The sequence below is a fragment of the Aethalodelphis obliquidens genome, unplaced genomic scaffold (assembly GCF_003676395.1).
Source record: "Aethalodelphis obliquidens isolate GAN/ISIS:26980383/991018 unplaced genomic scaffold, ASM367639v1 scaffold11, whole genome shotgun sequence".
Taxonomy (NCBI): Eukaryota; Metazoa; Chordata; class Mammalia; order Artiodactyla; family Delphinidae; genus Aethalodelphis; species Aethalodelphis obliquidens.
In genome coordinates, this window is record NW_020837955.1 from 44,661,396 (window position 1) to 44,674,561 (window position 13,166).

A 13,166-nucleotide genomic window follows, 5' to 3' on the forward strand; every position below is an offset into this window, starting at 1 on the left:
GTGCTGGGTGCAGGAGGAGGGGCGGGGACCAGGGTGCTGGGTGCAGGAGGAGGAGCAGGGACCAGCGTGATGAGTGCAGGAGGAGGGGCAGGGACGAGGGTGCGGGGTGCAGGTGGAGGGGCGGGGACCAGGGTGCTTGGTGCAGAGGAGGGGCGGGGACCAGGGTGCTGGGTGCAGGGGGGGGGGGGGGGGGGGGCGGGGGGGGGGGGGGGGGAGGGGGTGCCCGGGGCCTATGGGAGGGAGGGACACAGGCAGCCCATGCTTTAGAAGGTAGAGCGAAGGTGACATGAAGGGCGGGGAGGGGCTGCCACATGGCAGAGGGCTCCCGGATGGGTCTAGGGGCATTTGGAAGGAAGAGGTCAGCGAGCCAGGAGACTCCAGGGGTGCAGGTGTGAATGCGTTCAGGAGATATCTGTGATATACGAGCCAGAGACTGGACAGAACAGTCTGGAACGTGTGAAGCAGGTCCGGGCTGCAGATAAAACCTGGAGTCGCCGGCACATGGATGATATTTGAAAGTGTGAGACTGTCCGCACGAGCGCAGCAGAAAAGGAGGGAGCGGGCAGGAGCCCCAGGTGCTCCAGCGTCACCGTGGCGGGGAGGGGAGAAGGGTCCTAGGAGGGGCCGAGAAGGAACAGCAGGGCAGCGGGCGTCCTGGAAGCTGCAGGAAGAGAGGGAAGCTGGGAGGGGCCCAGAGGGTCAAGCTCTGCCGTGGGTCCAGGACAAGGGAGCTGAGAACTGGGTGTCAGACTTCGCCCCATGCAGGGAGCCCTCACTAGGGCTCCGAGGCCGTGGGGACAAATCCTGGCTCCTGTAGGCTCAGGGGAGCATCGGAGGGCAGGCCTGGCACCTGAGAGAACAAAGTGCTGTCAAAGAGTCTTGCTGAAAATGGGGAGCAAAGGAATGAGGCCACGGCATCAAGCGAAGCTTCTCAACACGGGCAGCATGAGGCAGGCGTTTGTTCTCTCCCCAGCCCCACATCGAATGTCTTCTGCACACCTGGCGTTCGTCTCTACCCTGGGGACACCAAAACACATGGTTCACTCCTGTCCACCCTCGGGGGCCTGTGATGTGACGAGTCAACAGTTATGAAACATGCACTCAGCACAGTGCACAGCTCAAGCTCAGCCCTGGAGTCCCAGGAGCCTGACCTGCAGGCTTCTCGCCTCCACCCAGAGCCGGTACCTTGGACAGCTCTTCCCCAGCCCCAGAATTGCCGGGTGGGAGGCTGGACACCAGTGGGGTTTTTTAAATATTCTTGTAAACTTTTGATTAGAGTATAACAAACGTACAGAAAACGTGCACATCTGACAAGCGTTCAGCTCAAACAACAGGGCACCCTGGTGCCCCCCCAGGGGGACATGGGCTTGACATCTTGTGGCACAGACCAGCACCCTGGCTTCTGTGCTTGTCAGCACGGAGTCAGCAGCGGGGACCCTCGCTCCCTCGGCAGCAGGTTAAGAGGTGCACCGTGTGGGGTGCGGCCATGAGGCCTTCACTCTCACGGCACAGAGGATGCACAGAACGAAGACCCGAGGACTCGCTCGTCCGAGTAACATCGGTGGACACTTGGTCCGGTTCCAGCTTCTGGCTACCACACGTCGTGCTGTGCGGACTCCCGTGTGTGCGTCTCTGGGTGCACGGATGTACATGTTTGGATGGGTCCCACCTAGGAATGCAAGCCTGGGCTGCAGGTGTCCATGCCCCCAGCCAAAGACCACCAGAGACAGCATAAGGCTGCACACACCCGTGTACCGTCCTTGCAACAGGGAGAACAGGGGCATCTCTGTGAGGGTCAGGGTTTGCGCTCACGTCAGTGACCTTCAGGAGGGTTCAAGCAGCACGGCCCCACGCTGTCTGGAGGCTGCGTGACTTTACGATCGGGCACCTTAAGCCCACTACAGAGGCTGAGAAGGAGTGAAGCGAGAACCGCAACTGGCAAAGCAGCGGCCAGGACCCAGGAAGTCCGGTCACTTGGGCCTGGACAATGGTCACGTTTCTGTCTGCGCTCCAAAAGGCTTATGGAGGGCTCCTGTGTTTGTCTTGACCCACCACGGTCAGAGGGGTCTGTTGCGGGCGCTCTGTGAAATCGTTCACGTGCAGCAGGAGAATGCCAGGGCCAGCGGCGAGGTCCAGGCGAGCTCCTGGACGTCAGGGCTGTGCTCTCTCTCAGAAATGGTGCGCCACGCAGTTTCCCAAGTGGTTGTATCAATTCACACTCCCTCCCGCCTGCAGTGTACAGAGCAGGAGCACAGTAGGTACATTCAGTTAAACAAAGGCAGTGATGGGGGACCCCAGAGCCTTACGCCAGGGAGCAGTGCGGTCAGCTCTGTGCTTTATTTTTTTTTTTACATCTTTATTGGAGTATAATTGCTTTACAATGGTGTGTTAGTTTCTGCTGTATAACAAGTTGAATCAGCTATACATATACGTATGTTCCCATATCTCCTCCCTCTTGCGTCTCCCTCCCACCCTCCCTATCCCACCCCTCTAGGTGGTCACAAAGCACTGAGCTGATCTCCCTGTGCTGTGCGGCCGCTTCCCACTAGCTGTCTATTTTACATAGATAGCTCTGTGCTTTAAAAGATCATTATCTCCCAGTAATGGTGAGCACACCTGGCACCCAGATCTTGGTTTCTAACACCTTCCCCAATAGAAGGACCAGGGCTCCCTGGAGAACTGGCTGATTCTAGGGTTGGGTCAGGGAATATACATGATGAGCCTAGAGCATCTTCTAGTCCCAGAAAGTAAGGAAGTGCTCAGAAAGAAACAAAGACAGAAAACAGTGAGGACAGCAGGCCGGGGGGACACAGGAGCCAAGGGAAGAGCTTCCAACGGCTAACGCTGGACAATCTGACCAAAAAATAAATACACACACAATAGTATTGGATCGTAATGCAAAGCATGAAACAAACATCCATGAGTCCACGTGGGTTCAAATGAATGACTGAAGAACAAAGTAAATGGGAAGAATACACAAATCTTCTGGGTAGAAGGATTCCAAATAATCTTATGTGACTACCTTCCTCTAAAGGAGGTGGACCTTAACCCCCCACCCTTTAAGTGTGGGCAGTGCAGTGTAACTTCCTTCCAAAGAGCACAGTGTGGACAGGGGGGCCGAGTAACCTGACAGCGGAGACCTCTGACGGACAGGACCTCGGCCAGGTGATCAAGGTCAGCGTCAGCAGCAATAAGTTGTGCTGAGAGTACGGACCTTGACAGGACGTGACGAGAAGGGCACCTTTCCTGTGGTTTTCCTCCCAAAGACCCATAACCCAAGTCTGGCCATGAGAAAAACGTCACCAATCCCAGCTGAAGGATATTCTGCAAAATACCCGACCAGCTATTCTCAAAACCGTCACGGTCATCAAAAGAAGGAAAGTCTGAGAAGGTGTCACAGCTCACAGGAGCCTAAAGAGGGACAGCTAGATGTCATGTGGGATTCTGGGTGGGATCCTAGAACAGAAAAAGGATATTCAGTAAGAACAGGTCAAACCTCAATAAACTACGGCTTCAGTTACTGAGAGATTTCACATGTCACCTTGACTGGCCCTGGGCACCCAGATTAAAGTGTTCCGGGCGTGTCTGTGAGGGAGTTTCCGGATGAGATTAGCAGTTGAACCCGGGACTCAGAAGGGTAGGTGGCCCTCCCAGATGTGGGTGGGTGTCAACCAGTGCCCTGAGGCCTCAACAGAACAGAAGGCAGAGGAAGGAGGGAGGACCCCCTCTCCGGCCGCCCTGCTGAGCAGCGACCCCTGGTCTCATCCTCTCCTGCCCTCAGGCTGGGACCACACCTTTGGCTCCCCTGGGTCTCAGGCCTTCAGACTCGCCCTGAATCACGGCACAGGCTCCCCCGGGGCTCCAGCTCGCACGCGGCAGGTTGTGGGACTTCTTGGCTCCACAGCTGCCTGAGCCAATTCCTCTTAATAAACCTCCTTAAATACCTGTATGTAAGCATATGTGTGTACACACACACACATGCACACACGCGCGCACGCACACACACATGCACACACATGTGCGCGCACACACACACACACGCTATTATTCTATTGGTCTGTTTGTCTAGAGAACCCTGACTAGTACAACCATGTCTCACCACTGGTTCCCTAGTTATGACAAAGGTACGATATTATGTACAATACATGTATGTACAATACATACAATAGTTATGACAAGGGACGATATTAACGTTAGGGGAAACCAGCGTGGGATATACAAGAACCCTCTGTTACCACCTTCACAGCTTTCCTGTGAAGCTAAATGTTCTAAACAAAGTTTACTTTAAAAAAGTTCGTTAAAAGTGATATATATTTTGCACGTATTCAAGTATGGATTGGAAGGCGATACGAAAAAGTGCAAATGGTTGTTATAATAGTGGTGAGATTACATAAGACACTGAAAGTCTTAATATTTTTCTTGTCACTTTCCGTTATATAATAAAAAGCTATAAAGGAAAGAAGGATCATCTGGCAACAGTGTCTGGCAGCTAGAGGGGCAGCCATATATTCTATCATCCAAACTGGGACACGTCTAAGAGCAAAAGGAGACACTATTAATAATGATGCCCGGTCACCGGACAGGAGGGCACCCACGGGTGCGCGGCCACTGTGAGGAGGCAGGAGCCGCAGGCTCCCGCCCGCTGATTCCCGTAAGGTCAGTGACACTGGAGAGGAGCCCAGGGCAGCGGGGGGTGAGGGGGGGCTGAGGCCGTTGGGGGGCAGCCTGGGACAGCAGGAGTTGACCCCAAATTCTCGGTCCCTCCCACCACTTCCTGCTCTAATGGTTCACACCCCCGGCACCAGCACAGGGTCTGCTCCAGGCCCAGCCCCGGGGACTCTGTTGGCTAAGCCCCTTGCTTCCGGAACATTCCAAGTGCTGTGGGCTCTGGAAGCGAGCCTCGGGATCCACACGGCTGAGGACCCACCGTCCGACTCTCGTTCCACGGGGCACAGAGCCCGGGCCTCCCTCTCCGCTTCGTCCCCAGATGTCCGGGCGGCAGCCACCCACCCCACCGCTGCCCACCCGCTGCTCCATCTCAGCTGCCACTGCCCGCAGCACCAGGCAGATCTGCCGCCGGGCAGGGCCACGCCAGCCCATGCACAAGCACACGGACGCTGGGGCCCAACCCTTTCTTCAGCACGTGATTTTTTTACCCCCCCCCTTTTCTCTGTATCTTCCCTCCTTTCTGTCTTATCTTCCTCCTTTTCTCCTCTCTCAGTCCTGTGCTAACTTTGCAAATTACCCTTTCTGCCTGAGGAGCTAAAATATGATTTCAGAAACACAAGAGGACCCTGACACGGAGTAAAAGAAAAAAGGAAAGAATCGGGGACAATGCAAACAAACATGACCCCAGGACAGCCACAGGGGCTCCTACAGTGCAGCACGGGGCCGGGATCTGAGCCGCCCCCGAGAATTACCAACTCCCAAAACAAGAACGTGACGTGTGTCGCTTTAAGCCGCTACGTTCTGGGGCAATGTGCTAAGCGGTCATAGATAACTGATACGCAGCCGCCAGCAGGAACTGAGACCCCAGGGACACCCCACTAAGGACACCCCTCCCCCCAGGAACCCCCCCGCCCCCGCCAGGGACACGACTCCACGGAGGCTTCCACCAGCCTGAGGCCTCTGAGCCATCACGAGGCACCGTGAGCGGGAAGCCCCCAAGCACGTTCTGGCTCCGCAGGTGGCGTGCGGAGCAGGGGACCCATCCCCACTGGGCCCTGTCTAGAGTCCCAGGTCACAGAATCTTGAGAAATGATAAAAATGGTCATTGCTAAGTCACTAAGTTTGGGGGGTTTTTATTACCAGCAATAAATAATAAAACAGTGCCCGGTTTGAGCTACCGGGACCAAGACCCCGCTCCCGGCTCCCAGGGGCCGGGCGTTCTGGAAACGGGCCCGAGTCCGACACAGGGCCCGGGAAGACAGCACTGAGCACCTCGGACCCTGCTCGGGGCGGGGTGGGGGGTGTGCCTGGTGCCCGAGAAGGCTGAGCGTCCTGCCAGGCCTGACAGACTCACAGACACACAAGCGCAAAGCTGCTCGTCTCGGGCTTCGGTGACAAGCCCCGCCTGGTGCGTGTGAAGGAAAGGCCGTGATGTGAGAGCAGAGGCCTCCCTAGTCAGCGTAAACACCAGGAATCTGAATGTGCTCAGCTCCTATTTTTAATAAATTGGGGGCGACACTGACTCTCACCCACATCATCTCCTTGGCTTCACGACTTAAAGAACACCAAGCCGGGTCTGCACAGGCAGACTGCGGCCACGCCTGCTCGGGCCGCATGCTGGAGGCCACCGCAGGCTCCTGTGTCACACCTGGGGATGCGGAGGGTGGGGACAAATGACGCAGCTGGGGCTGGACGGAGCCACACTGATCTCGGTCAGCTGCCTTGGTTTTTAGATAATAGATTTCAGGTCAACGGGCAAAACAGTTTCTGATGAAGCAGGCTTCCCAGTTTTAAAAAATAACAATAACTTTATTAATTGTAGCTTCTCCAATTATGAGCACTAAAATCATTCAGCACGTTGGGCCCGGCCAGTGTTTGGGGAAGAGGCGGGCCCAGCATGTTCTGCAGGCCGCTGATCAGCGTGTGCCCACCCCCCAGGCGGGAAGGAGGCCCCAGAGGAGCCATCGTGGACAACGTGTCGCCCCGACCCGGGGGGACAGGAGCAGGGCTGCAGGGGGCGTGCACACAGCTTGCGGGACAGCAAGGCTCAGCACTCACCGGACCCTCACCAGCCCGCAGGAACACTGCGTACCAAAGCCTTATTTCTACCTAGAGCTACACAGCGATAGCAGAGTGAGGCGGGGAGGAGGAAACACACAGTTCTACATCTTTTTCAAATGAGGAGAAAAAATCTGACCGGGAAGGAAAAAAGACACCAGGTAGAAGGCCTGCTCCCACACTAAGGTGAACGGACACCAAATCTGGTTCTGAGCTTCCTACTGACAGGGGAATCGGGACCAGGGCCACGGAGCACAGACACTGAACACAGGAACCACCGGGCTCAGGTGGCCTAGAACAGGGGACACCCCATGGCACGTCCCGGGCGTGGGGCTGGACTCTCAGCGCAAGCAGGACAAGAGGACACAGTGGCCAGAAGGGGGCCGTCTACACAGCCTGGGGCCACCTGCCTCTGGTAGCGCGTCCTCTGCCACACCTGGGTGAGAATCTAGTCACTGCAAAGGAGGAAGTTCAGGCTGTAGCGTCACCTGAAAATGCAGGACACAAAATGCTACTGATGTTTTGGGTTCGTGTGTAGCGGGCTACCCAGAGAAAAAGAACAGCACAGAAGTAAGAACAGAGCTAAAGGAGATCCCCCTGCAGGAAGAGCAGCCCATCTCCAGACGGAGGACGAGCAGTAGCTTTGGAAACTCCCACCCACTGCCAACACCATTGCCATGGCCCAGCGGAGCACCAGGGCAGGCGGCCCCCTGCTGCTCCCTATGCGTCGGGGGCCACGCCCACTCCACCACCCACCTGCTGGGTCCTCGCTAAGCCCTCCCACCCAGGGTGTGTCCTCTCCGTGTCCAGCACGCTGGCACCGTCTGGGGCCGGAGGGAACACAGACCCTGAGGCCCCACCTGAGACCCGCTGAATCAGAATCCGCATTGTTACAAGGTCCCCAGGGGACCGTGACAGTTTAGGAGCCACTGTGAGCTGCCCTGACCCTGCTCCGAATGAATGCTTGTCCGTGGCTTTGCCTCCCTCAGACCATCCTGGGGCCTTGGGCGGCTCCACCCTCACAGAGGAGCCCTGAGCAAAACTCACCTCCAGTGCATCCTCGCACTACTTCTCAACTGGGAGGATGGGTGGTTAGATTTTTAAAAGAAAATCAACTTATTTTTAGCATTTTAAAACACACAGCCAGATGGATAGACGTGCAGAGCTGACATTTGTTACATAAAAAAGTACAACAGTGGGTCCCAAGTCCATCCCAGACCAGCCTCGTCAGCCACAGGAACGCAGCAAACTCAGCGCCACCCAACGGCCCCGCCAGGACACCTGGCACTGCATGTGGGAGCCCAGGGAATCCAGGAGCAGGGGTGCAAGGCCAGCCAGGACCACACACCTCCTCCCCACCTTGAACCCAAATGCCCACCCCTGTACCGGGGGCCTCTGCACCGTTGCTGCCAGCTGCTAAAGGAACCCAGGGTCTGCAGCCACTAGGCTGCTGGCCACCAAGGCCCCCGCGTTGCAGGGGACGGGGTGTGAACTGCCATCAGCCCGAGCCTGGGCCACACAGAGAGCTGCCACCCCCATCGCCAGCCACCCCCTCTTCCCAGGGTCAGGAGGGAAGGGAAGAGACACCTATTAAAACTCAGGTCCACGCACCACTGGTCAAAGACTCAGTAAACAGGGCTAGACTGTCACTTTGGAACCACGGCCCCATCAGCACGATCGGGTCAGCCCCCCGTGTGCTCAGCACCGCTCTCCGCTGCCCGTGAGCCCTGGGCACACGACGGGGAAGAGCGGGCATAAGCACCGTAAAGTCACCGAGTCATTGCTGGCAGGGGACACGACCGACCACCCAGGAAGCCTGGGAAAATCAACTCAAAAGCCATGAGGACTAACGGGAACCTTAGCAGAGCAGCCGCACACGGGCCGGATACTTTTCAAAGTTAAGCTTTCCTTCCTACCAGCACTAACCAGGGTGGAACGTGATGGTTGCAAAGATCTCGTTCACAATTCGACAGAAACAGGCAGTGAATGTGCCCAGCCTAAGCAAGAGCAGGACCCACGGGAGGAAACCGTTCTCACGGTGGCCAGCGTGAGTCCAAACCGACCAAAATCTGCAACATGAAAAGTGAAACCACAGAAGTACTAGAAGAAAGTGCAGGTGCAGGTTTATAAATTGGGTGAGTATCACTTGTGCTTGGTGTTAACAGGGCACCAAGGCCAGAAACTGCCAGAAAGGAAGATCTTGACGAATCTGACCACACAAAAACTAAGCACATCCACACGGAAGAAAACTAGCAACGTAGAAAGATAAATGACTGCTCCAGGGCATGTGCCGTTGTATACCGGGAACCGTGGAAAGAAACCGGGCAGCAAACATCCCAACAGGGAGCACAGGTCAGGGGTAGGAGTTGGCAATTCAGGAAGGAAGAGCACAAACGCCCCCAACATGCAAAGAAACACGTTACCAACCTCACTGGTCATCAGAGACTCGGAGCACTAATACAATCCTTTTACCTTTCAGACGGTCAAAACACAGACATCACTAACACCCAGAGGCGGTGAGGGTCGGAGAGAGAGGACTTGCATGCGCTCCGAGAGCAGGCAGATGGGATCTCCCTCCCGGCCAGCCGCACCGGACACAGGCCCCCCTCTTCCTCTCTCCTCTGGCCCCTCCTGCCCTTCACTACATTTATTCATGTTTCCTCGTCTGCTACTGGTCTCCCCACCTCCTCCTTTGTCTGGGTACCCCACACCTGCAGCAGCCCCATCCTTTTGGCCACCGCCACGTAACAACCGTCCAGGACAGCCATGTCTTGTGCTGGGACTGCCCATCTCCAAGGGAGCTGGCCAGCGGCACCAAGCCACACTCCGTGCACACGCTTCTGACTCGTCAATGTCATTCCCAGGAGTTATCCTGAGGGAATAATGTCAAGTGTACAAAGATGAACATACAAGGATGCTCACTGGTCAACTGTTTATGTCCTGGTGCCTGAGCCCCAGCGCCCCCCAACTCCACCCCAACAAACTCAATCTGAATTTCCACAGTTTTTAAGAGCATCCTCCGAGTCTAGTTCACAGGGTTGAGAACCACTATTGTAAATTTAGCCAACAAAGGACGCTGCAGATCTATAGACGGCCATGACACATCGCTAAGTAAAAGACGCAGGTTGAGACAAACCGTATTTGGAGCATGATCCCATTTCTGTATCAAAGACATAAAGAGTGTTGCTCTGTGGCTGATGTGTGAGTACATTCCCAGAAAAAGGCTGGGGCAGAGGCACGCTAATAGGTCTCAGTGCTGAAATTACCGATGTCTTGGTTTTCCTATATAGAATAATTTTAGCAAAGTCTTAAACTCTTTTACAAATTTATACACTTTAATGCTTCTTAATTAAAAAAAACAAAGGTTTTATAAATTTTGGAAAAGGTTATAAGACTCTGGTAGCCCCGTGTCCCGCCTTACTGCCCACCCCACCCAACACACCCAGGCCAGGCGTTTCAGCCCTCGAGGGCTCCCTTATTTCCAGTTCTCTGGGCAAAGGCAAGCCTTCTCGGTGATTAGTTGCCCCCCACTAGCAAGCTAATACCATGTTAGGTTTGAGACTAGCCAGACTGCTGAGAACGGCGGGTGCCCCCCAGTTACCAGTTACTGAGCTGCTCAGCAGAAAGTGATGGAACCCCACTCAGCACCCTCGTGGGGACACCCAGACGAGAGGAATGAAGGGGCCTGCCCAGCACCCCGCAGCACTGGGGCAGGTCCCGAGCAAGGTCAACCCCTAAATCAACTGCTCCTGAAGCCCAAGAGGGGTCGCACGGGAGGAGGCATGGGGTTTCGGGAAGAGGAAAGGGGACCCTTGGTTCCGGTGTGAGGAGGAAGCCCAGAGAATTCTGAACAAGCACCCAACACCTGCCAAGTAAGGACAGTGGCTCAGACACCTCAGGGTTAACAGGGAAGGGGGACGTTTAAGATCCCACGTGTCATAACTCCACTTTGTAGTTGGAATCTACCTGGCATTCTGTTAAATTGCGCTCTTATTTTCTCTTTTCCTTTTCTCTGCATACCAAATCTGATATATTAATTGGGTATTTTAATCTAAAAAATTCACCAGAAGGTCTCACATTGCCATGGCAACCATGCAGTCCCAGTAAATGCACGTCCTCAGCACAGCTCTATCACCTCTTTCGGCTCACCCTGCACGGGGCTGAGGAAGTGTGGGACCCTCCCTGTCTGGGGGGACGTCTTCACACCCTGAAAGAAAGGTGGGGTGCAGCCTTTCTCCTCTTGAAAGACTGGCCTTCCGCCTTTCCAAACCCCACTGCTTCTGCCTAAATAAACCCACAGGCTTCAGGCCAAGAGCTGCACAACATTCTCTCTGCAAACACCTACTGTGATTCCCAAGTCGTGTGCGCCCTGACGATAACGTGAAAACATGGAATAAAAGTGGAACAAAGTGGCCGCCCACCTGGATCACATCCACGGCCATTGGACCAGGGCCAGGCTTGGCATCCTAATCTTACCAAACAAAGCCCAGGCAAGTCTCGTGCTGTGTTCAGTTTGGAGATGTGGCCACCATGCCCAGGGATGAGCAGGTGATTGACGGGCACATGTGCTAAAGAGCGAGCACCTGTAGCCGAGCCAACAGCCCACCTTCACGAGACCAGAAGAGCCGGCACCTCTGCCGTCCTGCTTCAGGCAAACGGGGACAGGGGTGGGGAGAAGGGGGTCGTGTTAGATAATTCTCAAATCCGATCGCGCGCAGCACAGCTGGATTCTGTGCTCTTGGCTCCTCCTTAACGATCCCTGGATCCTGAGACATAACACACTGTGAACACTGTGAACAAAATTCTACCTTTCAAAGCTGAAGGCAGCCACTGTGCTACCTCAATTTCTCTCTTTCTACACCACCTGCCCTGGGGAGCATAATGCTAGGACATGAAAGAGTGGCCAGCTCTCAGCTGCCACCAGCGAGTACTGAAATCAGACATCTGATGGATTTCTCAGACGTTTTCTCATCGTGCAGCCAGAAGCTAGATGCAAATCTCCTTCCTGATTAGTTCCTAATTCACTCTGGGCTTTCTTCACTTTGAATATTTACTCTCAAAACAAAAACATATAACATAGGAAGCACTCCCAGCAGTGAGCTGTGTTCCAAAGTTAGAACACGAAGACAGGTCTCCCCAGAACACACTGAGTGGGCGTGGCTGGTCCCGGATGCCCCTCCAGCAAGTCCAGGCACCATGCCCCTCCCCGATGACCGGGGCCAGGCTCATCAGAGCCCAGGCCCCCCTGAGCAACAGGCTCTGCATCGCTGTCTGTGAGGACTGCCCACATGGCCTGCACATTCTCCAACACTGGCCTGAGGTCGCATTATTGTAATTTCCTATAATGCTTAAATTATGTATCAGAAATAAATAGCTTGGGCTCTTTCGCTGAGCTGTGCTCTGAAATTATAAAAGATCCACCCTACTTCTGCAGGCTGCCTACAAACGAAAAATGCATATTTCGACTATTTTAAGAAAATGTCAAAAAAACATCAAATGTGTCATCTTGTAGCATTTAACTTATCTGCATGACATCTGCAGAGAAGAGCTGTATGTCTGCCTGTGAAAGTATCACAGTGCCCCAGGGGCGGACACTGCACAGCCACCTTTCCCGAGGGTGCTAAGTGAAAGGGCCGTTGTCAGGCAGGGCTCCAGGAGGCGTGCCTGCAGGTCTTTCCTGCTTTCCACCAGCGCCCACCTCCGGGTCACTAGCTTTACCTGCAGGGGGACCTGAGGGCAAACTAGTTCCCAAAAGGGCAGGTCTTTGCACAAAGGCAAGACTCCACCGCACGTCTGAGTGCAAAGGTAGGCACGCCGGCAGCCACGCGGCGCCGTCACCTACACTGAGCTCCGAGGGCCGGGCCCCCGCGCCACCTGTGGGGCAGGCATCTCCCTTCGCAAACTCGGCACACCTCACGTGCAGAGTAACAACCGAGCGCTCACACCTCGCAGAAAAGGAAAATGCAAACACAGCGCCCTCGCTACTGCGGGGGCCTTCGCGCCTACCGACCGCAGACCCTCACCCCGCAGGGACGGCCGGCCTACTCCACCCGTCGCGCCGCCACTGGACACGGAAGACACGCGTGGGCATCGCAAGCACCGTTCGCGAGTTTCCTCGGAAACCGAGACGCCCCTGACGCCTTCCCACCGGGAGGCCTTGGTGCCCCGACCCGCAGAAATCCTCCCGCCGCGGCCCCGCTGCGAGAGCGTGCGGAGTCCCCAGACGGCGCGGGTCCCAACGCTGTCCCCGCGAGCGGCCCGGAGTCTCCGCCGCGGCCGTTCTCACCGTCCTCCTTGTCGTCAAACACCGGCCTCCGCGCGGTGGCCGCCGACATGGACGAGCCCATCCTCTTCTTCCACTTGCTCCACGGAAACAGGGGGCGCGGCTGCGCGCGGGCATCGCCCGTGTCCCTGGCCCGACGCTCTCGCAGCGGGGCCGC

General features: G+C 55.7%; 1 protein-coding gene across 2 annotated transcripts in view; it reads right to left on the reverse strand.

Annotated features, from left to right (window-relative positions):
* STK32C (serine/threonine kinase 32C) overlaps positions 1-13,166 on the reverse strand; it is an 82,683-nt gene that overhangs the window by 68,923 nt on the left and 594 nt on the right. The window contains exon 1 of one of the 2 annotated variants that reach the window (XR_003433989.1): positions 13,013-13,144. Coding sequence is in view for 1 of the 2 variants with exons in the window: in XM_027113008.1 (XP_026968809.1) it covers positions 13,013-13,166 (154 nt within the window). In the remaining variant the exon portion in view is untranslated. Of the gene's footprint in view, positions 1-13,012 lie in introns of both variants that reach the window. The other variant, XM_027113008.1, reaches the window with a different exon arrangement.